This window comes from Aulonocara stuartgranti (genome assembly GCF_965226115.1).
Source record: "Aulonocara stuartgranti genome assembly, chromosome: 19".
NCBI lineage: Eukaryota > Metazoa > Chordata > Actinopteri > Cichliformes > Cichlidae > Aulonocara > Aulonocara stuartgranti.
Genome location: NC_138955.1, coordinates 6945555 through 6973000, shown reverse-complemented (window position 1 = coordinate 6973000; position 27446 = coordinate 6945555). Strand labels below are relative to the sequence as shown.

Genomic DNA, 27446 nt, shown 5'->3' with positions numbered 1-27446 from the left:
GATGTTTCCTTTGGCATGTGTGTGTGATTCACTTAAACATTTCCTTTAGAATACTTCCCAGTCTGAACAGGCTCCTAAGAAGAAAAGAGCTCCATAGCAACAACCATGCACGACATTAATTAAAACACAAAGACCAAGCAGTTCATTCCAATGAGCTTTATTCCATCTAAATACAACAACGTGCTGGTTCTTCCATTAAAACATCTTTTTTCCAACTTTCCTTTCCAAATTTCATTTTCTTTTCATTAACCATCAGACAACGTCTCAACCTTCCAAAACACTTTCTAAACACTAAGAACTGTTACATGTTCACTGCAGTTCCACAAACATCTCTACTACAACTACTATTATGGGGTAATGAATGTAAGTGATTAAATGTGGTTTGATTATAATCAAGACTTAAAGTGAGGAAACGTCTCGTTTCAATTACTCTGTGCACAGGATGGCAACTCCACGCTCGTAGAAGCTGTGAGGATCTTCCTTGGTGGCGATGTCGAAGTCGACGGTGAAGATTAGGTCAGACCGGGTGAAGTTCAGGTACACGGGTAGAGTAACCTGCAGCGAAAGGAAAACACAAAAGGTGAGAAGGACAACTCCATAGCTATATTTCAAAATCTAGCTTTTTAGATCCCAATGGGGCTGGGGTTTTTTTTTTTGGGGGGGGGGTTACCATGTGTCTCTTCTCAGCATTACTCTGCTTGATCCAGCGGAGCTGAGTGAGAGGCAGCTCAGTGGAGATGGAGGTGGACAGAGACAGCTTGTTGTTGGCACAAGTAGCTCCCTGAAGCTTCAGACCTGAGGGTGCAGCAAGCAAGATTGGAATGAGAAAAAGAAATTCATGTCTTAACAACTCACTACATTAGACCACAAATACAGTTAGTAGCATGTTTTAGAGTCCTGCGAACACCTTTTTAGGTTAGATTTCAGTCCAGATTAAACAAACAAACAAACAAAAAAAACATGTTAAATTCATATGGATATGATTTAATTACAACGCTGTCTGTTCAGTCTAAAGGCCGCATTGTTATCTGATTTGTGCAGTGCTTTTGCCGCCAACTAGATCAGATGATATGTGTTAAGTCTAACCTTTGATGCCGAAGCTGCAGGCATCCAGTGAGGCGCCCTGAGCAGTGGTGACGTTAACCTCGAGACACAGCTCTTCTAGGGACCAGCTGTTTGCCTGTGCCACATACTGGCGGGTGGCGGTAATGTAAGCCTCTGGCACAAACAGGCTGCCCAAGCACACATGGATGTTCTGGAAATGATGAGAGGAAGAGACAAGGGAGTAGAAATAAAAAGAAAATGAAAACACATTTTGTTTTCATTTTTAACCAAACTATTTAAGAACCAAAGCTTGTTTGAATGTGTGCACAAACAGTACCTTCAGTTCCTTTGCACCCCCGCTGGCAGCTGCCTGGGAGATCTGCTGCAGCTGTTTGATACGTTCACTGAAGTCTGACACCCACTGGATTACAGTCATGGAGACGGGGACTGTGTACCGACACCAGCTGCGAGGGAGGATTCCTGAACAGACAGGTGTATACCACAGGTATATAAAGTATTCAAACAAATAAACAAATTCATTAAAGTACATCAAATAGTCTGAGTGAAGAACCTTTGACAAGGTCACTGATGAGTGTTCGCAGGTAGTTGGTCTGCTTCTTCTTGCCCTCGCACACTTGTACCACGTCGGACAGATCCTGACGGACCTCCTGAAGCATCTTACCTCCCATTTTCACTTCACGCTCAAAGAACCTGAACAGGGGGTCCTGGTATTTGGACAAAGATAATATTAATACCAAAACAAAACCATAAATTAGAAGCCAGACAGATGTGCTTTGGTGAAACTGAAAAAGAAAAATTGTTCATTTACTGAAAATCAAACTTTTTAAAGTCCGTTATACCCGATTACCTCACATTTCAGGCACAAAGATTGAAAATCACCCGACGGTGAAACAATTCCTTGGTTATAAATGAAAGAAGGATATTGTCAGCACAAGCCTGCTTGCCAGCCCTCTATTCTCTGTCATTACCTTGATGTTCTCCACTGTGCGTTTGAGAGGATTAACCGTTTGCGGCATGAGCTGCAGCCAGTTGCAGGCGGTGGTGTGGAGGGTCCTCATCCAGGCTGGCTGGGTGTCAGATGTGGATGAAGTGCGCTCCTTCTTCTCAGTCTCGTAGGCAAGGTCATCCTCATCCTCCAACATCTGCATTTTCAGCATCTTACCCATCATGTCAGTGCCTGCGCAGCCCGGCAGAGGGAGTGATTGGGCAAGGAGGGAGGTGGAAGACAAGGCCATGGTGGGATGTAGGAAGGGAAGAAGAAATTAATCACAGAAAAGAAACAAACACCTTACCTCAAGGATGGGTTAAAGGGTTTGTTTTATCAAAAATAAAAAAAATAAAAATAGGACTACACTGGGTCAGACAAAATACACAAGGCTTCAGGCAATAATTCCAACACATGTAACCTTAAACGAAATTGCCAAGTGGATAACGATCCACATTTCTGAATTACTGGATCTGTAAAAGAAATCAGCACAACCCCAAAAAAATAAATAAATAATAAAAGGGGCGGGTTTTAAGGGAGAAAGTTTGTGGTGGAGTGGGGATGAAGGAAGGGGAGACTGGACCATGTGCTCAAGGGATGGATGCTTTGGCAGCCATGACTGTTGAGGTCAGAGAGGGGGAGTGAAAGGATGGGAAGCAGGCATGGTAGGATGTTTGAAGTCCTAATCTGCAGGTGGGACAAGATAACATCTAAGCAAAGCAACATGATGGCTGTGAAATACAGCTGCTGAAGGGTGAGGAGACCCACACCCATCCTTTGGGAAGAAAACCTTTAAAGTAAAATGGCTATGACTACAGCTACGCTGCACATTATAGCTATGCTACAGAAGGTTGCTTCTGAAAACTAACTGGTAAAGAGGGAAGAGAACTGATGGAAGGATGAGAGATGAGGAAAAGGAATGTTCTTAACATGTTTTTTGACACCCGGCACAGTGTTCTGTCCAAAGTAGACGCAAAAAACAACTAAATCTAAGATTTCGACCTCTCACTGCACGGCGACAGCCTGCCAAAGTACGAGTTATGACACTAGAATAGAGAGAGAGTTGGTTAATGAGCTACCCAGTGAGAATATTCAATCTCAACTTGTTAAGTATAAATGGAACACAGATGAAAAACAAGCTGTCGTTCAGTAACAGCAACAGCAGCATACCCTGAGTGGTAAGCAGGACCTTCTCTGCATTGCTCGGTAATCCGAGCCAAGATGGCGTCTGAGTGTCAGGAAGCATCTCCACCCAGTGCATGAACTCCTCACGTCTGTAACAAATCAAAATGATCAGACGCTTAACAGAGAATGTTTATCAGAGAACAACAAAAGCTAAAGCTTATCAGATACTGACCGAATGCCATCAGGCATCTTGATGTCCTTGTGTCCGTCAACTTTGAGAGCCAGTTTGAACTCGCTGTCAAAGCTTCCCTTGGTGAAGATGCGGTCCAGGAAGGTGTTGAGCAGCCGCTGGTCAAACTCGTTGTCGATCCGACCTCCATAGATTGACTGGGCCATCAAGGTTTTCAGAGCTGCCCAGGGGATCTTGTCTGGAGCGATGTTCTGACGACCCTGTGTGTGCATGAGTGTAACGATTGGAGTGGAGCAAGGTCATATTATTTAAAACTGACCATTATCTAATAGATTTAGGCAACAGCTACAAGGAGGAAAGGATTAGTCATACAAAAACTAGAAAACATTTAAAGTGTTAATTCTCCAACCTTAGCAGTGTCATCCAGCCAGGTGTCAACCGTGTCACAAGCAGAACGGAGGTCAGACTCTCCAAACTCGTATTTCTTGGACCAGCCCAGTGGTGCGTAACGCAGGCGCTCCTGGATGACCGCATGGAACCAAGCAAGCAGGAAGTAGAGACGCGCACGTTCGTTGGGGGCCTGCGTGGATATGGGACAACATGATTTACATGGAGAATGTTTGGACAGCACTGATCGTTTATTCTTCACATTTGTGTGTGTCCATTATGTTACCTTGCACATGCGAGCCACTGGGATGCTGCTGAAAGTTCTCAGCATGTTAGCCTTGACGCCGGGAGGAGGCTCAAACACAAAGATACGGCCAGCACGAAGCAGATTCACTGGCACCTGGTGGTAAAACACAGCGGCATGAAAAACAGGAAGTAGTGAAAACTGACAATGAATTAATCCAAGTCTAAATGACAAATCTAATGAATGATGTGATATACCTTGGGGTTGATCTCCATTGTGAGGAACAGCCTGAAGCTGGCATGAGGCTGCATAGAGTGAAGTTTTTTCTCCAGCTGCATCAGCCACCCAGGGGCCAGATGGACGTTCTCCAGCATCACCCACCTGCAGGACAAGGAACAGTCAGGATATCAGTACAAGAACACAAACTGTACAGTCTCACAAACACAAAGAAACCACATTAGTCACCTGCCAGACTTGACAGCAGTATTGATGTCTCTGTCAGCCTTATTGAAACCTTCAGCAGAACCTGTGGAAAACATCAGTAAGCAGTTATTTACAATATCCTCAAAATTTCTCATTAAGCACTTGATCTACATTACTGGTAAACCAAAAGTTACATTTATTTCCTTCTTACCGATAGAAATTGAGGTGATTTGTTTGTTCTGCTCAGCAGCCAGATCTCTGACAAGCCCACTGGCATCATAACCTGGCACAGAACACATCAGCACTGGAGTGCTGGGCTTCACCTACAGACACGAAAAAATAAGAATTATCAGCAAGAGTGACAATGGGAAGGTCATTGATCTGAAATAAATAAGTGATCATTACCTCACTGTCGATGATATTAGCTAGATCAAGAGGCTGCTCAATGATGCTCATGAATGTGTCTCCCAGCACCTTTGATACAAAAATGTGTGACATGGCCAGGAGACGGTCGGGACGGAAGGCCTGAATCAGCAGGAGCTGGTGCAGAGCTTGGCCAATGGTAGCTGAACATATAATGGACAGTTCAGGCAGATATAATTTATACAAATATATACACTGTAGTGTGTTTGTTTTGTTTTTTGCTTGGCCTTAATGTTTGTACACAATGTATATACTCACTGGACTGCTTCTCCTCTGACCACAGGTATGGAACAGCCAGCTCTGGAGTGTTGCTCTCAATCCACATGAAGAATTGCTGAAGTAACAAGCAAAACAAATGATTACTAATAGAGTTTCTAAGAGTCAAACTACAAACTACCCATCGGCCTACCATTACTCACCTCGTCAGCCTCGACTTTTTCAACCAAGTCTTTGAAAGCTGGCAGGCGGCTGAGTCGAACCATGGCCTCACTCTGCTCAGCGGTCAGACCTTTCACCTTGGGAAGTGGTGTGCCTGTCAGTACGATCTCCTTACCACGTAAGAAGTGCTGGAACTCTGGATCATATGGCAGCTCACTGGAAAAAAGGAGAAAATAAATAAGTAACGGTGCTTCATGCAGTATGCCATGACTGCTTGTGCTCCATTAGTGTAACTCAGGTGTTCTCTTACCTGGTCATGCCCTTTATGCTGATCTTAGCCAGCAGCATGGCAAATGTAATGTGGTCCTGGTGCAGCATACCTCTGGCAACCCTGTTGAACGCCACCTAATGCCACACAAATCACATATAAAGCTCATGACTGTTACATTCACCCCCCCAAAACAACCCTTATTCATAGGAGTTATGTTATAAACCTGGAAAAGATCCTTGGTGATGACAGCAAGCCTCTGTGAATGATCACTAATGTTCTTGAGGTTGGCGTTCTCATACAGCACTGTGTGATACGTGTCCAAGAAGAAGTGAAGAGAGTACTGGTAGAGGAAGTGCATCTGAAGGGAGAACATTTGCTCAGTTTATTTCTGAGTTCCTATCTCTGTGTGCATTGATGTTACAGCAATTTTGAGAAAAGAAGACAATACTACCAACAGTACTAGTTTAAAGAGCAAATGAGATGTGCCCAGACCTGGTTCAGAGCCTCCATAGTAAAGTAGATGCTGCTGCAGGCAGAGGACAGAGACAGGTACTGCTGTGACACGGCCTCCACCTCAGCCATGATGATATCAGTCTCCTCCACCTTCCTAGTCACCTCAGCTGCCTCCTTCTTCAGATTCTCCAGTGTGGTGATGATGGTGTCATCATCAAGGATGCGACCCTTAACCTCATTGAGGGCCTGCAGCAGAGATTTCTCCAGCTGACGAAGACGCAGCTGGAACTCGCCTGAAAGACAGTCATAATATAAGAGTTGAATCATTAAAATTTCACCAATCTCTTTTCCCACCACCTGTGTCTTATCATTTTATCACAGAATCTCAATGTTTCTGTCTCACCCTGCAGTTTAAGGAGGTCTGAGCGTTTCTCATCCACGTCAGGTCTCTCAGCCTTTAGGACCTCGTTGAGACACTGGCTCTGAAGGCTGCTGCGTGTCACAGTGAAGTTGACAAAGGTAACACGAGAGCACAAGTCTGGTGGGAACTCAACCTGCAGACACAAGAGACCATAACAATGCAGATAAACACTTTTGTATAACTGTTTTGTACTTTTTAAACAAAGCAAATAACAATGTTAGTTGATCAATACTGATACAATAAACAGTGCCCTTACCGTTGGGTCTCGGGTAGAGAGGAAGATGACAAACGAAGGTGACAGATCAATGTCCTGGTCTCCAAGGGTGATGAGAACACGCCCTCCAGTCCTGCGGACCTCTCTGTTCAGCACTGGGTTTAGGATGGGGTCGTAGCTTTCTACGTCCTTTGGAAATAAATATTTCAAATTTAATCTCCCTTGAGATTAAAATCTATTTTCCAAGTTGTTTTTTATTACCCCCCCCCCCAAAAACTCTAAACAAACTAGTCCTTTGATTATGGCAGCTTTAAGAAAATTATCAAGCAGCAAGCACACAAGGAAAACACTGGCAGTTGGAGAAGGTAGCTCTTACCTGAACCAGCAGTGGGTTTCCAAAACGCAGAGCACTCTCCAAGTTCTTCCTAAAGGCATCATCCAGGAAGCTGGTTCTTGTGATCTTGCGGTCTTTGTACTCATTCATGATGAACTCTGTGGCTTGGCCTGATGGATCGATTATTAGTGGGTACCTAATAAGAGATAAAGAAAGATCAAAGATGTTTAGAAGTAAGTTCAACTGAACACACAGCCTAAAGGAGATAGGTGAGGTTTGCGGACCTGTTGAACCGTTTGAGCATGATGGCATTTTCAGTACAGAGGTCATCAGCTGGGAGAGAGTTTGCTTGCCAGCGGAGCCTCTCATCTGCATTGGACAGGTACTCAGTTCTAGCAATATCTGTGCGGAACTGCAGGAGAAAATCAAGTCAGTGAGCACCTTGAAATTTGATCTATTGACAGCACTCTTGCTGGTGACTATGGTTTATATTAGTAATCACAATGAGGCTGACATTTGGAGACGTGTTGATCAAAAATGACTGGACATGTGGACTGGAGTAGGAAATACCTGAATGTTGGCCTGCTGCAGGTGATGAGACCATGTAGTGAACAGGTTCTGCCTCATCTGTTGTTCAAAGTAGCCGGCATACGAGATGAATGCTGCAGAAAGCAGACAGTCTCCTGCGATGGTGGACATCTGGTTCTTGAACGTCTCACTGGTCTTCTCCCAGCGGTCTCTCTCTGCTGACAGACTCTTCAGCAGGGCTGTGCTGCGGTTCACCTGGGAGTAAAGAACATAAGAAATGAGATTTTTTTTTCCTCCAAGAAACTTCTGTTTAGTCCTGAACAGATGATCTGAACAGAACCAGGCATGTTTTATGGACAATTACCTTTGCCTCGACTGCTGCCAGATCAGCCTTGATGGCCTGGGCCTCAGAGATAAGGACAGCGTATTCCTCCTTGTACCGAGCAATGCTGGCCTCCAAGTCTCTGATCATCTGCTCCACCTCTTCTGCCTTCGTCTTATTGTCCGTGGCATCATCCTCAAGCTTCTGCAGCTCATTACGCAGAGGCTCCACTCGCTTCAGCATGTCAGCATAATTAAGCTAGAGGAGTGGTAGAAGTGTACATTAGACGAAAACCCTCATTACCCAGTTATAGTCCTTATTTTCATATTGTTCAGGCTTCTCTACCTGAGCAATCGCCCATTTCACCATGGGTCCACAGGCCAATGATGCCCTATTCACTTGGTCATAGTTGTAGCTTGGGTTGGAGAGATAGTTCTTCTTCATCTTCTCACGGATGGAGTCGCTGGAAATAGTTGAAATAGTCCAAGGAGTTACAATACAGCAGCACTCTGTGCAGTCAATAATCATTGAGAAAATCAAACTTGTGGAACAGTGTGGAGGATTATTTTGAATTGGGTTTGGAGGTGGGGATGGGAACAATTTCTACCAATTTCTGGCTGAAAGAAATCACAAGCACAGTAGTTTTTACCATCAGCTTATTCTTAGATTTAAAACCAGCCGATTACACTTTGTTCCAGTAGATTAACACTGATTGCTAATCACAGGTGCCACTTGTACTGATTAAATGGCATTTGTGCTTCCATTAGAAAACAAAAACAAAACACACTGACACATATACCTCATTTCCTCAGAGGAAAAGTTGACTATGCTGCTGATGAAATTATCCCTGATAATAACTTGTCTGATTTTTTTCCAGTCATTTGTCTCCTCGCCCAGCATAAGGCAGATAGACTCCAGGGCCAGTTTGACTGCAGCTGGGGGGTTGGTCATAGCCCGTACTTCTACTAGGTGCTGCCGCTTAATAGAACTCACGGCTAGTTAAGTGAAAGGAGGAATGTGTTTGCAAGATACAAATAGTAGTGTTTGGGGGGGGGGAAGAATTTGGAAAGAGGTTCAGGGGGGCAAAGACAGAAAAACATGAAGGAGGGGGAGAGAGGGAGACAGAAGGGGAAATTTTTAGTAAACAATTATAAACAAAGATTCTCTCATGTCACCTGATCTCTTCAGCAGAGAAGTTAACAATGGTGGGGATGAAGTTCTCCCTCATGATGATGGAACGGATCTGCTTCCAGTCCGTTGTGCTCTCTCCCAGGAGCAAACAAATAGACTCCAGAGCAAGCTTCACCGCTGCGGGTGGATTGGCCATGGAACGCACCTCCACCAGGTGCTGCTTCTTAATGGACTTAACAGCTATCAACATCAGGTGAGCAAGGATGAGGTTTTATGATGAGGGAAGGGGGCATGATGATGGGAGGATGTAAGCAGAAGATGTTAACAAAGTCTACATAACAATTCAAGTGCTGTTGTACTGGTTTTGCTGGTTTTATGACATCAAATGACTGAAAGAATAATCTTAAATTAATTTTTTTTTTAAAGACACTGATGAATAAATGAACAAGAATCACTGTACCATTCTGAGCCTCAATAACAGCTGGCTCCACTTGGTCCAAATCCTGTTTGACGCTCAGCTGTTTGTCCTTAATCACCTCCTGCTGCTTGTACACAGCTTCCTGAATCTCCTGGCTCATCACCTTGAATCACAATGACAGAGTAAATAAATTAAAATCTTAAACACTTAAACACGTAATTGCAGGCCTAAGCAACAATGTCTAAAGTCTTTAAAAACTAGTCATTTCAAAGTTCAGCCTTCCTACCTTTTTCTTCTCGGCCTCCTGCTGGTCTTTCACCATCTTCTTCAGCTTGTCATTGGCAGCAGCATTCTTTGCCTCCAACTCCTGGCTCTTAATTCTCAGGTCACGACGAAGTTCCTCCACCTGTGAAAGGAGACAAACACAAGCACTTCTAACAAGCTGACAAAATTTTCATTAGAGAAACTAATCTGATGGCTTTTTAAGATTTCATGAAACGAAAAGGCTACTTCACCTGATCCACAGTCTCCTTGATCTTGCGGAGACCAACGTTGAGGTGCATCTGCTGCTCCTCCAACTCGCTGCGTTTCTCATTGAACAGGTTGGCATACTGATTGATGAAGTCAAGGTAGTGACGAGGAGTAATGGCCATTGTGTGACCGCCACGCTTGGCCAGACGGTTGTTTGCCTGAAAGAAGTTAAAAGTATTATTTATGTACGTCTCAGTAAATTTTACAATCATTTGTATCCAAGAACGTTTGCAAATTTGCAACTGCTGTTGAAATAACAATAAAGTAGCTCATTTGCTGGAAACAGCTCTACCTGATGAAGTGTCTGATGTACAAACACACAGCCATTGACGATAGCTTCTCGGTGAGATGGTGGCTGGGGCAGTTTGTCGTAGACGATGGGCATGTAGTCTGGCACTTTGTAGTTGGGCTTCTCCAGATCCATCTTGCTGGTGAACTCCTTACCCACCTGATATAGGGCCTCTGTGGACCAGTCTCCAAACCAGTTCAACACACACCTGACGCAGAGGAATGTTTTCAGTAAACACGGAAACTCAGTGCAGTTTTCTTTTTCCTCACATTTATTACAATCATCCACTCTAAGTGTCTGTACCTGTTGAACAGGGCAGGAGATGTGGCAGCTCTGTCCTTCAGGCCCTCTGATGAGGGGTTCATGGTGAAAACCACGTGAAGGTTTCTGATAACCTGGCTGGTGAACCACTTGTACAGCTCCTCATGTGTGTCAAGCATCAGACCCTCTTTCTGGGCTCCTTCCTTACACTGAGTCATCAAGGTGGCATACTCATCTCCCTCAAACAGCCCAGGAACCTATTAAAAAAAAAAGAAGAAAAAAAAGAAGGGTAACATTAACACAATAAAAGCCAGAAAACAATGGACATACATTAACCTCAGAAAACTAGGGGCGGTGTTGTCTTTACACTCAAATGAATAAAGCACCACAAATAAGAAACTAGCTGTAAGTTACCTCTCCATTGGCCAGAAGTGTGTTCATTCTCTCAAGGAAACCAGAATCCAGCACATTGGACTCATCCATGATGAAGGCGATCTTCTCATTCTTACAACCTGAGCGACGCAGCACAGTACGCAGGTCTTCATCAAAGTCCTCCCCAGTGTATTTCCTGTGTACCTGAAAACACAAAAACACGCTCAACAATCCATGCAAAAGGCAGGGAAATGTTCTATGACTACAAATCACTTGTATCTACCTTAATCTGGTAGACGCTCAATCCGTTCATCCAGGCTACAAAGCGGGACAGCGTGGTCTTTCCTGCTCCACTCACACCAATTAACAGTAGATGTCCCTGAGGCTGACGGAAGATTCTAACAAAGGATAAAGATTTTAAAAATGTAATCCAAAATTAATATTTATTTTTGTCATTTATAATTAAAGTAACACTGAGATGACAACGCTCAGAAGCCTTTACTCACCGGTCAATTCTGAGGACGTGGTCCAGAACCTCATTAAAGAGCACCAGAGGAACATCCAGCTCCTCCTCATAGAAGACCTTCAGACGGGCCTTCACGTAGTCTCTCAGTTCCTCCTGTTCCACTGGGATGTAATCCTACATACACAAAAACACAAACTCAGTAAAATTCTTACTAGAGCCATTAATGATGAAGTCAATTCTTACAACTCTTTAGTAACTTAACAGCAGCAGGATCAGAGTTTGGCCATCATATTTGAGTACATATGGCCACATATGTACCTTGGAGAGCCAGTTACTGTAGAGGATAGGCCTGTTGAGAGCCTTCTCCTTATCAATGTTGGGGAAGTGTTTGAGAGCGACCGTGTCAATGTTTTCATCTGTCCACCTTCTCTCTTCATCACCTACAAGCCTGAATGACACAATCAGATATGATCACATTTTAAACGTTACTATCAAAAATGTTACACTTTATAGCTGATGCAGAGCAAGCACAACTAGCCTCACATCAGTGAGCACCCACCTATCCTGGAAGAGACGAAGGGCTTCGTGGGCCCAGATGCGGATGAGCCCTTCTACAGGAAGAGTCTCAAGTGGCCGCAGGGCCTCGAAGATACCCCTCACCCAGCGGGTCATCTCTCTGGGAGAGTAGATGTAGTGGGGTTGTGTGTCCTGGGTGAAGCGCTCCTGAAGTGGAAAAAAGAATAATATTCAATATTTTTATTTATATGGAAAAAAAAGTCTCCAATAAAACATGCATATTAAGAGAAATGTAATCATCTTTACCTGAGACATGGTGTAGAACTCAACCATAGCGGCTGTAAGAGGTTCAGCGTAGGTTCGCAGAGAGGGGATAAGGCGCAGCATGGCACGGTTAAAGGTTCCATAAATCTGGGTAAGGGAGGCTGGGCCTGGATAGTCCACATACACCACAGGGACGTGACGCAGGAACCTAGAAAGATTATGTGGTAATATGACCACTGTTAGAGCCTGCCTTTTGCATTAAACATTAATTATACTACAGTTCTAATCAGATGTTCAGTCTGAGAGCTGTACCTGTGTGTGAGAGGCTTTCTGCCAGGGTCAGTGGGAGGATTACAGGCTCCAACAAATTGAATCCTCTCCAGTTTGACCCAAGTCTGGTCTGAGGTGCGGTAGAAGCCTCCGTGTTCCACCATCTGCACAGACATAGGATCCCAATTTGATGCAGCAATGACTTAAATGAAGTGCTTAGACATACTTAAAAGTACAAAGGGCTTAACACAGAATCATTTTGTCATACCTGTCTGATGAAAGAGATAACTCTCTGTGTGCCGTACTTGTCCATGTCTGGCAGATTGATCTCGTCGCAGAACAACACCAGCCACTTCCCCAGCTGGACAGGGGCGAGGACCACACCATTTGGAGTCCGCCGGTACTCGCAGTAGTGGTCAAACGTCTTCAGCAGCAGTTCTGGTGTGGTGGCACTGGAGAAGTTCAAACCAACAACCTGGTAGAAAGCAGCAGTAGACATTTTAGCTATTAGATGGGAACAGCTTAGTTACAACAATAATGCCAATATCTGATTAGAACTGATTGTGAATATTTCAAAGATCAGGCAATTAACGTGAAAATGATTTCATAGCCCAGTACCTCCATATCAGGCAAAGCCCTGAGGGCACTGAACAGGGTCATGGTCTTTCCAGAGCCAGGTGGTCCACACAGCACCAGTGGTTTGTGCTCGGCCAGCCATGTGTAAAGCAAAGCTTCATGGCGAACAGTGTCCAGGGTAGGAACAACAACATCTGGGGATGCCACCTTGTGGGTTTCCACTTCAATCTGGGGCACTTTGCCCTGCCAGGATTGCCACTCCCCTGAGATGCACACCTAAACACAAATAAAAACATAATAATTAATCTCTAAAAAAGTGGATATAGGGAATTAATAGCAGCAGCAACTCTTTGACAAAGAAAGGATGTACCTCATAATCAATGATGGGAACATTGGGTGCAGTGGGAAGTGGCACAGTGGTGATGCGACGGATATACTCCCCAAGCTCTGCCCTCATCTTCAACCTTCCATCACCAGAGAAGGACCAGAGCACAGCGTAGATCAAATACCTCTGCAAAGAAATTCCATGAAAACAATTAGTTTTAGGAAAGCACAGTAATCATGTTGATGCAACACCTCAGCATTTATACTTCTTTCATTACAGAGCAAGAAAAAGGAGAACATTACCTGCATGTACTTCTCCAGCTGATCAATGGGCATGGGGAAGTCGGGGTGGTTGTTGTTGTACAGAGCCACATTACGGCAGGCCTGGTGCAACATTGAGAACAATGAGCCCAAACATCGCATGCGGGTGAAATCCATGATGTGTTCCATCTTCGAGGCATGCTCCAAGGCCTTGATCACGAGGCCGGTGGAGGTAAAGTACGGCTGAAGGACCGATGCAGCATCTCGCTGGATCTAGTTTAAAGCAGAAAGTGGGGACAGCATTAGTGTGTTTTTTATTTGTTTGTTTTTAAATACAGCATGTGTTCTTCTCTAGATTTACCTGCAGCATTGGTGACGCAGCCTCGTCCTCATCCTCTGTGCCTTTCCTCTTCCGCTGAGCTTCATCCTCTCCCTCGTCCAATGGGATGCTGCGAATGCGAGCCAGGAAGTTGTTGAAGATCATGTCAGTGCTGAGAACATCCTCACTGAACCAGACCATACCACACCGGGACACAGTGGCTAGGGTGGCATACTTCAGATCCTGCACTTCAAACATCACACGCACCTGGACAGAAAAAGAATAATTTGGGTTGAATACTTAATGAAGTCTCCAGGACAGACTTCATTAAGAAAAGAGAAAAATAAATTTGTGTATAAACTGCCATGCTCTTACATTTGGTGGCAAGCTGAGACGTTCTCCATTGGGCAGGGTGAGCAGCTTGTTGTCATCCAGAACAGAGTTCAGATTTTCAACCCACTCTGGGTCAACGTCGCCATCAAAGATGATCCACTGACGCTTCTGTAGTTCACCTCGGACATTGTCAATGATCCTGAAATTGAAAGAAATCGTTCATTTAAAGATTAAAAAGAAATTAATTACAACAATTAGACTAGCTTGGAAGATGTGTAATTACTCAATTATTACAGAACTCACTTCCTGAGGATGTGTGTGAACAAGCCATCAGTCCATTCACGAGTGTTGGGGTCCAGGGTTCCGTACAGGTGGTCTTTGCTGATGGCCTTGGGATCGATAATGTGGGCCACGCCCTCCACACCCTCCAACCTTTCCAGGGCCTTGAGCAGCACCCTCCATGCCATGGTCTTCCCACTTCCTGAAGGTCCCACCATCATCAAACCGTGGTTGATCTGTGTGATCTGGTACAGCTGGAGCACCTGGAAAAGGTTGAACGACAAGTTAAATGTCAGTATATATGAATCTTATAACAGGAAAATGTTTAAAGCCCATTGAACTAAAGTATATCAGTTCCACTCAGCTTCATACCTTCTCTACCCACATGCTGCCTACATCGTCCCCATCTCCATAAGTGAGGTACATCTCTCCGCAGACCTTCTTCAGCTCCTCCCTCAGAGCAGTCATCTCTCCCCTATGGTACTGAACTCCAGGGAAGACGTCCGACAGCAGGCTGAACAGCAGAGGGATGTCTTCTGCCACCAGCTTGGGAACCATGGTCTCACACACACTCTGGATCAGGATCTAAAACAAAAAAAAAAAAAAAAAAAAAAAAAAATGACAGACAGACTGAATAAAACAACTCATTTTCTAAAATAAGTTTGTTATACTTGCAAAAACTCTGCCCTGAATAAACATGACCTCCATGTCCAAGAGTCTACTTTACATACCTCCTGTTCTGGAAGGTTCTCTGCAATCTCATTCTCATCAACATCCTCTCCACGCTCAAGCTTCTCTCTCTTGATTTTCTGGATTCGCTCACGCTTGACATTGCCAGCACTGATCAGCACGCTCTTGAGTGCTCGGAGACCGAAGTCGTAATGGCTCTGGGAGGAGAGCTGCTCGTCGCACAGTCTTTAAAGAAGCAAAAGATTAAGTTGTCATACCTCTGACTTAAAGTCCTGTCAAAGTTACTAACTAAAACAATACATACTTGAAGAAGGGCACAATCTTTTTGGCAAGGGTCTCAGCTGTTCGGAAACCTTGAGAGTAGAGCATGACCTGTGCAATGAGCTGGCGGTCAGGCTTGGTCATGGCCAAGCTACGGAAGAGCTTCTTCAGATTGTCAGGCAGGTTGGAACGGCCAGCATAGCCAGGGTTCATGGTGATGAAGATGGCCATGTCTGGGCTCACCTTGACCTGCTTGTTCAGGAGCTCTGTAGTGACAGGTACGCCTAGGAAAGTGACCAAAAGGAAAAAGAAGGAAAAAAGACTTACTTATAATACACTCCCCTGGAAAAACCTAATCACTGGTGATGAATATAGTGGCATATTCTGGTGATATTTTTCCTCAGCAGCATGAAGTGTTGAAGAATATTTGCTTTGCTGCGTTTTATTCTCACAAATGTCTAAGTCTGGATATTTCTCATTAAAAGGACAGCCATCTTTCACAAATACTATGCATACTTCTGTCTCTGTTGGGGTTGCTGTGCTCCCTCAAGGCGACCTGGATGTACTGGACCTGCTGGGAGACGGCCGACAGCATTCTCTCTTCCAGACGGTTGAACTCATCGAAGCAGCCCCAGGCTCCTACCTGGCACAGACCCACGAAGATACGGCCCATTGCCTGAAGGAGAAACCGAAAAATGGTCACTGAATTAATAAGCAATAACAGAGCACAGTGTTTAATCTCTGATGGTATGCTGGTGTCCTGTTATAAAATTGCTAAAATGATAAATTTACCTGGAAGTCAAAAGTCTCATCACAGTTGAAGACCAGGACAAAGCGTCCAAGCTGGTGACCGAGGGCTTTCACTGATTCAGTCTTCCCAGTGCCAGCAGGACCTAGATAAAGGACAAATTCAGTCAAGGTTGGGGGGTTGTTTCCCTCTTTGCCATGTTGTAAAACAAAAAGTTAAATAGTAGTTCCATACCAAATGGAGATCCACCAAGGCGAGCCTCCAGGGCCTGGGTCATGGTGAGATAGCAACGGTCAGTCAGTGGGGTCTGAACAAGCTTGTCCTGGACACCCAGGTACTCAAAGCCATAGTTGAACTTGGCATTAGCCATCTGAATGGACAGCTGCTGCAGGACATCTGTCTGCTTGGGATCAAAGTAGAAGCGCATCTGGCTGAGCCACTCAAAGGACTTGGGGTTGTCGATCTTGTTCTTGATCAGAGTCCTGGTTACATCACGCTGGTGCACCAGCTCTGTGATCTAAGAATGGAGAGCGAAATGGATTTTAGACAATTTTTATCCAACAACAATTTTTCACAAATATCAAAAAAAAAAAAAAAAAAAAAAGTCCAAACTCACCAGGTGCTCCAGTTTCCTCCTGCGGATTGGAGGCTGCTCCATCAGCACAGTGTCAGCCAACACGTTGAGTGTGGCTTCCACATTCGACAGAACTCCCTGCAGTGGCGTCATGTCCCCACCACCAGAGATGGTGGTCAAGGCAGACTCGATGTTCTCAGACCAGGCAATCTGGGCGGACAGGACCACCAGCTGGGCCTGTGAAACGAGAATAAAGATAAGGCGACATTAACACAGTTCCAGATTTCAAGAGTGTATCGAAATTAAAACAGTATGGAATTAATTATTTAAATCCCAACCTGGTAGCGATCAATCCAGTTGATGTATTGGCTCAGGTCAATGGCTGTGCCCTTGTTAAAAGTAGTGACCTCTGTGACAGACTCTGCCAGCAGTTTGGCCAAGGTCACCCTCATCTCCTTCTCCACCAGTGTCAGCCACTCATTTATCTTCGGGTGCTCTGTGATGGAGACTGGTGTCTTGTAGATAATCTCTTCACCCTCACGTGATGAGATTCCCAGCACCTCAGTGTTGTCCTCATTGAGGAGGATGCTGGAGACACCAGCAAACATCTTTTTGAAGTGCTTCTGGAGTTTGGCCACGTTCTTGCTGTTGCCAATTATCTCAAGCAGGTCCTCGTCTCCCACAAAGTAGAACCTGCCAACAAGAAAGTAATTGATCAAATCATTGTATTAATAAATGCATTCAAAATATCCGATACACTCTTTCACTTTTAAAATACATTTGAAGACATGTTACACATTCCTCCTTCTGTTTGCTCAGCTTTAGTATGCCCTTCATACCTGGGGAATGAGGATCTTTCTCTCTCCAGGTATTCGCCAAGGGCTTTCTGGATTTTTCCAAGAAGATCAGCCAGTCGCTCCAGGGACCTCTGCACTCCCTGTATGTTCAGGACATCCATCACCAGAGGAGACTTTGTCACCTTCTTCATCAGTGCCAAGAACTCAGTGCTGATACTGGAAAAAGACAGAGACAGATTACACAAGAAGTTAGTAGAAAATATTTTTATGGAAGGAAATGGGGACTAAACATGAGTGCGCCAAATAAATCAGGTTATGATTCTTAAAGTTTACTTATATTTTTTTTACTTATATTTTTTTAATATTTTTAAAATGCTGACACGATTTGGCAGCATTTAGAAAGACTTACCTCTGGAATCTCTGAGTTTCTACAGGCAGAAGATGTTTGATGTCAGCACTGCCTGTAAAGATACCTTCCAGATAGACCCAGCGACGCTGCACATCAATCCAGACATCAAACAGAGCCATGATTCGATTCAGCTTGTCTTCCCAGCTCAGGGCATCTTCTTCAAACACCTGGGAGAAAACGGAAAGAAAAACACCGTACTGATGTATGCCATCCTGACTGGCTGAAATATAAAGGAAAAAAAAAAAAAAAAAAAAAAGCTCAACTGCCACCTTAATAAACTAAACGTATAGTTCTGTTTACCTTGTAGTAAGGAGACAACTTCATGGCGGACACACTGTTGATATGTTCTTTGACCTTGTTGAAGAGGTCATCCCAACCTCTAATCAGACGGCACTTGTTCTGGTAGTTCACCAGGTCGAGCTCGTAGGAGTTCCACACTTCACGGATCTGAAAACCAAAAGAAGCATAAGTACAATTATAGCATAACAAACCACAGAGCTATTTCTAATGATGTAGGCTATAACTGCCCATCTCTTGCAAATCTTCTTTACCTGTTTCAGGAACTCCTCCAAAGCCATTTCTCCCTGGGCTACCAGAAGAACATCCTTCACCACCATCTCATTCTTCTGCAAATCCACATCCCAAATCTGTCCAAGAGTCAGCTCTGACGGGACCCAGTTCACATGCAAGCGCTTCATCAGCTGCTTCCAGTGGCGGTCCTTCAGAGCCTCTGATTTAAGCTCAATCACCAACATGTTGACCTGGAGTGAAAAGGAAACCACAGGAAATGTAAAATGTAAATTTGTCGTGTAAGTTAGAACTTTTGATTAGTTTGAGTGAAACTAGTTTACTGACCTTCAAGTAACCTTTAAGCATCCTCTGTACGTACTCGTATGAAGCATACTGCCTCAGCCTTGCTTGGAAGTTCTTCAGCTGGTTCAGAAGTGCATCAAGACTCTGACGGAGCTACATGTACAAATAAATCAACTAATGTTATATTCTGTGAAGAATTTAAGGATCATACAGAACGGCACAGGGATTTAATCTAAATGTTTGCTCTGCTTTTGGTACCTTGCGTGGTTGTACAGAAACCCATGGCTGCTCTTTCATTTGGTCAATCTGCTCCCAGATCTTCGACAGTTCAGACCACACCTCTTTCAGGTCATGCAGCTCCTCCAGCGCCACCTACAGGTCACCACAAAGACAGAAATGGTTCAAAATGTTCAGTTAATGGTTTAATTTTTAGTTTATGGATAATGAAATGCAGCCAGAAAACATAATGAATGAATTTTACATTTATCATTTTGTAATTTAACCATTTATGTAAATGTGCGCTGGCATTACCTGCACTCTCTCCTCACTGCCACTGAGCAGACCAGTATCAGTAAGCTCCAGGGCCTCTTTGGCACGGGCACACTTCTCCCTTTCAACCTTCAGACGACCAAAGTTGCCTTCATAGATGGTCAGAGACTGAAGGGCCTCTTCAGGACGCAGGTTACCCTAAGGGAACAGATCAGACATTTAAAAAAAAAAAAAAATGTAAGTCAAATTTATCTGCCATTTCTTTATAACTAAGGCATCATGAAGTTATGCATCTAAAAATATTAACTACATCTAGCATTAAATGTGCTATAAATAGAAAACTAAATTTATTAAGATAAATATTTCTTACAGCAACTGGTTTGGTCTTCTCCCAGTCATTAAGCAAGTCAGTGGTGCGGTTTTCCACAGCTTTGTCCTCTTGGACAATCTTCATCTGCAGGTTGGCCACCTGCTGCTGGATAGCGGTGTCCTTGCGCTTCATTATGTCACTGAACGCACCCCATTCGCCTTCAATGTTGTCAATGTAGAGCCAAGAAGGAGGGAACTGAAATCTCTGCTTCTCCAGCAAACGCTGTCCGTTACGGAATAACTACGGGTAAAAAGGAGGGAGATTGTGATTAGAAAATGATTTTAATTTAACCGATTTTAAAAACAAAAAACATAGTTTGGAGTACTTACATCCACATTTTTCTCAAACTGTTTGATCTTTCGCTTCAGAGTCTGGACATATGTTATGAAGTTGACAGCATCTGAAGTACTAGCCGTGTCCACAGAATGTTGTTCGAGATCTTGACGGGACTGATGAGGAACAGCAAAGCATGAGTCATCTGTCCTGAATAACTATTACCCTGTGTGAAAGTGATCCATCCAACTATGTTGGTAAAACCATACGTTACCTTGGAGATCTGAGCGTGGAAGTCCTGCATGTTCTGTCCCAGCATCTGACCAAACTTGCTGAGAACCTCCTTGTGCCAGGAGTCATACTTCAAGTTCACCTTAGACTGGACCTGTTATCAGATAGAAATATGAAAATTTAATGTATAGCCAACACATGGGGGTTCTGGATTGTCAAAAATACAACTGCACGAAACAAATAAGGGAAATTTTAATGTGGAAATGTATTTCTCCTCCTCCTACTTAAACACAACACTGCGAACCATCAGTCATTACTACCTTGCCATAGTCGATGACCACTGGTCCAAACTCTTTTCGAGTCTCAGCATTGTCAAAGGTTCCCCTAGCTTTGCGGATCTGGACCAGCAGGGCTTGCCACTTTGTGAGGTCTTCACCAAGACGGTTGTAAATGTTTTCAGCTTGCATGTCCCACAAGCACTGGTACTGCAGCCAAACCTGAACAGCAGTAACAAAAATAAAGCATATAAACAGTGAAATAACCACAAATGTATATCCTGTATGTCCGAAGAGTCATAAAAGCTAAAGACAAACAATAAAAAAAATAAATAATCAATAGCTATCAATTTGTAAGGTAATGTTTTATTTTAAAATAGGTGCCCCTTACCTTAACATACTGCTCCACCTCATTGACGATGTCTTCCACAGCATTGTAGGCCTCCTCTAAGGCCGCAGGTCCATCAGGCATCCTTGTGAGGGCATTACGGTAGAACTTTTCCTCCTCTGAAAGCTCGTAGTGAACACCCACCTAACAAGGAGGGACAGAGTGGCTTAAATAAAAACAGTACAAAGTACAATAGGCCAAACCATCAAATATCATTCCTGCCTGAGTAAAATAAAGACATTTTGTCTAAAAAGTGGTTTTACACTACATGATTACCTACACCAGATATTCACCAGTGCAAACAACAACTGTTTTAAGATGGCTACCTGGTATCTCTGACTCTGGATCCTGGGCAGAGAAAGTATAACCATCTTCCAAGCAAACATCTCCTGGTAGAGCTTGTAGCGACAGTCTTCAATTGGTGGGTTCAAGTAGATCACCTGGTTAGTGATCCTCAGCTCATGGACCACATTCTAAGAATAAAGAAATAATAATAAAACAGCAAGCTGTGCTTAGATGTTCATGGTTTTCCAAGATGTTAAAAGAAGTGTATCAACATTTGAAAAGCGTGACAAAGCAACACAGTACCACTTCACAACTCTCACCTTGATTTTGGGCTCCCCTCCTGGTTTGTGGCTGACTTGTGGAGCCTCTGTGTCCATGTCCACATCAGCTTTGTCTTCTACCTGGCCACGGAGGACCTGAGTCCAAGCCTTAAGACCAGCCTGAAGACGCACTCCCAGGATACGCTCAATCTAAAAGAACATCCATTTTAATAACATAGCAACAAGCACCCTATAAAACAAAACAAAGGTTCAACTATACACCAAAACATTCCAAGTATTTCTATTACTTTATATTCGTTACAGAACAATATGTAACTTTCAGTACAGACCTCAATGTCAAGCTTGTTGACCCAGATGGGCAAATTGGAATAAGAATGGAGGTTAAGGTCATCCACAGCTTTCTGCACACGGTTCAGGATGTCGGAGAAGGTCTTGTGGTCAAACATGCAGGTCTCCAGAGAACGAACCTCCAAGTCAATCTTCTCTTCAATCAGTAAGAGGTCGTCCACCTGAAAAACAATAAGACAAAATTGTTTGATACAACTTGTCATTTAAAAGTTAAATGACAGTTTGGAGTCTGTGTTCGTGCATATCTGTAACATCTATTTCACACAGACCTTCTCCTGGAAGTTGAAGACCGTCTCAGCTAGTCTCTGAACATAGGGATCCAGCTTGTAAGACTCCCAGACGAGAGTAATGCCCTCAGTTATGAGAACCTGAACCTCTTTCTTAAGTCCAGCAACCAGCAGGGAGATGGAGGACCGCTCCTCTACTTTCTCACAAGTACGCTCGTAGGTGCGAACGCTCTCGATCAATGAGATGGCAAATGGGTACAGCTGATTAGCTTGGTGGGCCTTGTTGACAATGGCCAAAGGAACACGGAAACTCAGCCACTTGAGGTTGCGGACCTCTTTGGAGAGGGTGATGATCTCAGGAAGAAAGTTGACTTTAAGCTTAAGCATGTTTCCTCCCCTTCCACGGGCCCGGGTACTTTCAATGGTGAAGATCCGACCAGACACACCAAGGTTACGCTGCTGAACCTGATTTAGAAAAGAAAGGGATAACAAATATTTTGAATTTGCAATTAGCCCAAAACAAAGGAAGCAATATGTAAGAATTACAATCTAATATTCTTCCAAATGTCTGAATCGGTGTTGAATAAAATACCTTCCGGGCCCAGTCATCAAATATCTCTTGAGTGTTGAGTTTAGCCCGGAAACTATCTCCATCCTGCTTCAGCTTCAGCCCTTCCACATGGTTCTCCCAGCCTTTTCCCAGAACATCTTCAACCCTCTTCATGTACGCAGTCAGCTGACGGTCTATCTGCTTGGCCCAGATGATGGAGCCAGACACCGGAGGCAGGTCCCGGACATGACTCATCTTACAGGCCTGGCTCTGAGGATACTGCACTTTGAACTTGTCGTGCAGCGATTCGATGTCATCTTTCACACGCTGGATGAGCTGTGTCTGATACTCCCGGATGGCACCACGGATGTGGGGGCGCACGAAGAGAGCATTGAAGCGGGAGAAGATGCGGAACATCTCATTGGCATTCTTGGCAGTACCCAGCTGATCACGCAGGCGGGCCGTGATACGGGTCTCCACGCGGTCAATGCGCTCATCATAACGTTTCATGGCGGCTTCCCAGGCCTCCGTGCCCTCCTTGGACACATCCAGGCCATCAACCTCTTTCACATTCTCATATGCCAGGTTGACCTCCTCAATAGCATTGGCATCAGCAGCATCAAAGAGAACTCCAGCCACCTTCATATCTTGAGGTTCAACTGTCTCTCCAGGGGCATGCTGAGGCACTGCAGATACCTTAAAAAAAACAAAAAAACAACAACAACAGAAGAATAACATTAAATCTCTTAGTCAAGATGTGATTTAAAAAAAAAAAAAAAAACACTATTTAAAGGTTTACCTGAGGCCTCAGCACACGGACGATGACAGCCCTCAGCTGCTCATGCTGCCTTCTGAAACGCCTCATGTGGTCCAGTCGGGACTGAAGTTTCCTATGAGCAGGGCTCAAACGCCACACCATCTTCAGGTTCTCCTCTCTCTTCCTCTTCACGATGTCCCTAAGAAGCACCTGCAGTTTCTCATACTCATCCTCCCAAGTCTGGAACACCTCGAAGCAAGCCACCATCACCTGCACAGAGAAGCGTAAGGGCATTCAGGAAAATGTATAATACTGTGAGTGGCCAAGGTGTGTGTGTTTGTGTGTAATTGTGGGTGTTATTTTATGCTGGAGACAAAAAAAAAACCACACCAACCTTTTCAAATTCCTCATAGGCTACATGCATGAGCTTCCTGGTACCCAACACCTTGAGCAGCTGGGAGCTCAGGTCCCTGGAGATGGCCTCTACTAGGCGTAGTGCTCTCTGGATGGGATACTTTGTGTTCCTGATCTTTTTCAGGTGAGTAAATATGGCCATTAGAGCCTGGCGGATCTTATCAAGCTCTGAGGCAGAAAGCAGGTCATTAAGAGGGAAGTCTTTCATCAGAGGATTGTAGTCATTGACGGTTTCCACTGCCTGTTTCAAACCTGCAGGAAGAAGTAGAGGAGAAGTGAACATTTACTCGCGCTTTTCTAAATGCAAACATGTGTTGAACCAGCCAAGTAAAAACAGCAAAGTTATAACTTACCAGTGTCTGTATCAAAACTGACAGTAGCATGGAAACGTTTCCCGTGTTTCAGGATGTCCAGAGTGAGAAGAACCTCTGGGCTCTCTCTCTTCTCTTGGATCCTGTTAAGGGCTCTCTCCAGATTCAGCCAGAAACTAATTTCCTGCAAGGCTGTGCCCGAGGCCGGGTCACGATCGAGCTTAGTCACCTAGAAGGGCGCGAGCAATGATGATAGCAACCATAAATCAAGGGTTTTTTATTAGAGAGGTTTTTTTTTTTTTCCAAAGACTGGTTTTGCTTTGTTATATACTTCCATCATGGACTTTTAAATTGGGACAAATATAGAGAAATTCCTCTTACCTTTTGGATCTCCCTGATCCAGCGGTTAACTCCAGATTGCAGCTGGTTCAGGAAAGTAGGATCTTCCACCTTGTCGCCAAAGTCAGTGACTTTGGGCTTCTCCCCACGCTCATAGCACTGCTTGGCGATATTTGTGATGATGGGGTGGATGAGCAGGCTGATTTCAGGAATCTCAATATTTTGCTGCAGGTGGAGAAGGCCCATCTCCAGCTCAGCAATCTTCTTCTCGACAGAGGGGGCCATTTTATCCCCATCTCTAGAAAGTTGTAACAGATAACAATGTTACAATGTTTTTTCCTTCCATTACATTTCCATCCATTACAATTCAATGCAAGTTCAGGATTTAGTTTATTTAAGGAAGGCTTTGCAAAGTAACATTACCTGTCGGCTTTCCCAGACTCACGAATGTAGGACTTGAAGAAAGGTGCGACAGCATTGCTGATGAAAGAGTGAAGCGTCTCGTAGGGAGAATCCTCGCTCAAAGTCAGCACTCGCACCTGGGTTGATATCGGTTTGTCTGCATCAATGACGCCTGTCCTCTTGATCAAAGCCAAGCTACAGAGTAAAGAAAAGGTGAATGTATTCATCCAGAATAGCCAGAATTTAAATAACTGAAGGATCATATGCAGTATTACTTTTTCCAGTGCATTATTTACCTGTTGGACTTGATCCCATAGTGGATGTCAATGTTAACATTATAAGTGATGCACTCTTTCTCCTCCTCACTTTCATCTCCGACCTCCTCTGTGAGGAAACAAATACATATATTAATTAACTAAACAGATGACCCATCATTGAATGTGTGCATCAGGTTCTTCATACTAGGTGTAAAACAAGGTCAAAGTAGCACATTAATACCTTGTCTATGTCAATATGAGGACACCAAAGTGCAAATAGTCTTGCTTTATTACATTTCCATTTGCCTCATGTACAATAAGGTAGGGCATGTGACTGCTTTTATTTTTAAATTATTTCAAACTATTTAAAGACATGCATGATTGACTCCTTAAGGCCAGTGAAGTTGCAATGCAGCTAAAAAAGAATTAAACTATTTGGACTCTAGATAGATGTGCACAATGAGAAATGCTGCAGCAGATGATGGTGCAGCTATTCATGTCCACACCCTCCCTTACAAGTGATGAGTGGGCTGCATTGCAGTATCAGTATTATTAATGCAAAACCGCGGATAGGCCGGGGAAGTGACTCTTTGGGCTAGGAATCCAAAACCTCCAGGCTAAGACTGGTCATGTGTGGTATCAAAGGATCAAGATTCAGCACAGATATAGTAGGAAAGCAGCTCAGAAGCTGAGGATTAATTTGCCTGGGGAAACTGAAGATAATGTGTTTATTGACACAAGCTGGTTCACATGATAAAATGACTTACAGCTATGACAAAGGAGCCATTCTCTTTGAATTCCTATAATTATGCTTCATGTTTTTATTATGACTGTGTATCTGTCTCGTTATTTGTGCACCAGGCCTCAACGTGATATGCATATATAATAGCTTTATATAAATGCAGAAGGAACACAAAAATAACGGAGTTACGTCAACATACAGCTCCATTTTTTTATTGTTGTGATTGATTGTTTTATCGTCCCCACCCAGTGCGGCGCAGTTATCTTAGTAAGTAGATGGACAGCTTTAGCGACATCTGTTAATATCGTTGTAAAAGCAGCAGTTAACGATGAGTTTCCAAACTATTTGGCAGGTGGTTAACAAGAAAAGCTAATTTGCAAAGACGCCGACTTTATTCTAAAGTAACTGGGTGAACAAACAGTGTTGCTATTAAAATCATATTTGTGAGCTAGTCGAGTTCTCTGACGTACCTTTCAGAGCGCTTCTCTCGACCAGGATGGTGTGAATCTGGGGATCGGCCAGGAATTTTCTCATCTGCTCCACGGAGCTTTTCTCTTCTAGGGCGGTTTCCAGCGAGGCCGGGGCCTCTCCGCCATCTTCCAAAAGCAGCGGTACCAGCTTCCGAATGTGCTTCTGCAGCACCGAGGTATCAGCCACCGTCTGAACGGCCGACACCTCCATAGTGCCGGAGTTTTCCTCCGTCCCCCCGCCGTCGGACATCCTTCTAAGAGCGTCAACGACGACTAGGTGTTGTGTGAAAGTGAACAAAGAAAAAAGGATGACGGTAACAAGCTGACTGCAGCTTCTACCAGCGGGTCATAGGTTGACTGACTGCCGCTGTCAAAACGTCGCAACTGACGCAATCTGTTTTATATGCGCAAAGGATTATGGTATTTGTCGTTCCTTAAATGGGGAGTTCACCGAGCTGTGGTCGTCAAAGACTACAATACCCATAATGCAGTTGAATTAATCAGTTTTTTTTTCTGTCCTTTTGTTAGTACCATGTGCGACAAATAGGGGGAGAAAGGGAGTTGTCTCGAATGATGCAGCTGAAATAGCTTTTAAAATACAAACTTTGATTTGTGCTATTGTTAATTCAATAATAATGTAATTTTAAAAAATCAAAGGCATGTTGAGGCCCATGTTCTATTGGGGACTACGAGTACCAAAATAAATTTGATAAATAGATAATTAATGAATTAAATGTACCATTAATAAATTATAATTGAAAAAAATGAATAAATGAATTTATGGAATGTTTTAAAGAAATTAATTGACATTAATTCATTATTTACTCATTTAGTTGATTAACTATTTCCTATTTTAATTATTAAATGACACACTTTAATATTCATTTAATTCAAATCAAATCAAATCACTTTTATTGTCACATCACATGTGCAGGTACATTGGTACAGCACATGTGAGTGAAATTCTTGTGTGCGAGCTTCACAAGCAACAGAGTTGTGCAAAATACAATAATGTAAACAAGCAAAATACAAGAATGGCTACATCTGAAACTAATAAATATATGTACAATATATAATAGTATATGCATTTCTGGATGTGTATACTAAATATCTTTCTACGTGTGTGTGTGTGTGTGTGTGTGTGTGTGTGTGTGTGTGTGTGTGTGTGTGTGTGTGTGTACACATATTTTACAAATTAAATAGAGTAAACAATAAATAAAATATATAAAATAAAATATACAGAGTGAGACATGTGCAAAACAGTGGCGTTACTGTACAGTATGGAGTGCATAATGTTAAAGTTCCAGTAGTGAAGCTGAGGTGTCTATGACGTGTTCAGCAGTCTGATGGCCTGATGGAAAAAGCTGTCTCT

The 27446-nt window shown here is 43.6% G+C and overlaps 1 protein-coding gene across 1 annotated transcript; it reads right to left on the bottom strand.

Annotated features, from left to right (window-relative positions):
• Positions 1-141: 141 nt before the first annotated feature.
• Positions 142-26458, bottom strand: dync1h1 (dynein, cytoplasmic 1, heavy chain 1). Its single transcript, XM_082516380.1, has 78 exons — positions 26075-26458; positions 24902-24989; positions 24627-24800; positions 24246-24501; positions 23907-24093; positions 23534-23805; positions 23182-23409; positions 22425-23078; positions 21875-22297; positions 21587-21766; positions 21297-21446; positions 21018-21164; positions 20695-20835; positions 20349-20525; positions 20072-20182; positions 19854-19973; positions 19525-19764; positions 19197-19352; positions 18924-19037; positions 18708-18818; positions 18404-18613; positions 18153-18299; positions 17853-18019; positions 17486-17659; positions 16985-17339; positions 16689-16883; positions 16307-16589; positions 16117-16217; positions 15841-16000; positions 15368-15608; positions 15105-15288; positions 14746-14958; positions 14398-14636; positions 14137-14293; positions 13804-14028; positions 13485-13715; positions 13228-13368; positions 12900-13133; positions 12550-12756; positions 12324-12445; positions 12054-12219; positions 11791-11954; positions 11550-11679; positions 11272-11405; positions 11049-11163; positions 10808-10969; positions 10436-10650; positions 10136-10340; positions 9828-10001; positions 9599-9718; positions 9355-9475; positions 8939-9134; positions 8109-8226; positions 7806-8021; positions 7484-7696; positions 7198-7325; positions 6956-7109; positions 6622-6768; positions 6348-6498; positions 5984-6237; positions 5715-5849; positions 5531-5625; positions 5262-5436; positions 5101-5176; positions 4825-4985; positions 4631-4742; positions 4462-4522; positions 4254-4377; positions 4039-4152; positions 3775-3945; positions 3408-3625; positions 3221-3324; positions 2034-2242; positions 1616-1769; positions 1382-1524; positions 1087-1255; positions 671-795; positions 142-555 (listed from the first exon to the last, which is right to left on the bottom strand). Exons 1-78 carry the CDS (start codon positions 26322-26324, stop codon positions 427-429), a joined length of 13923 nt encoding a protein of 4640 aa, XP_082372506.1. The 5' UTR covers positions 26325-26458; the 3' UTR covers positions 142-426.
• Between the last annotated feature and the right edge of the window lie 988 nt (positions 26459-27446).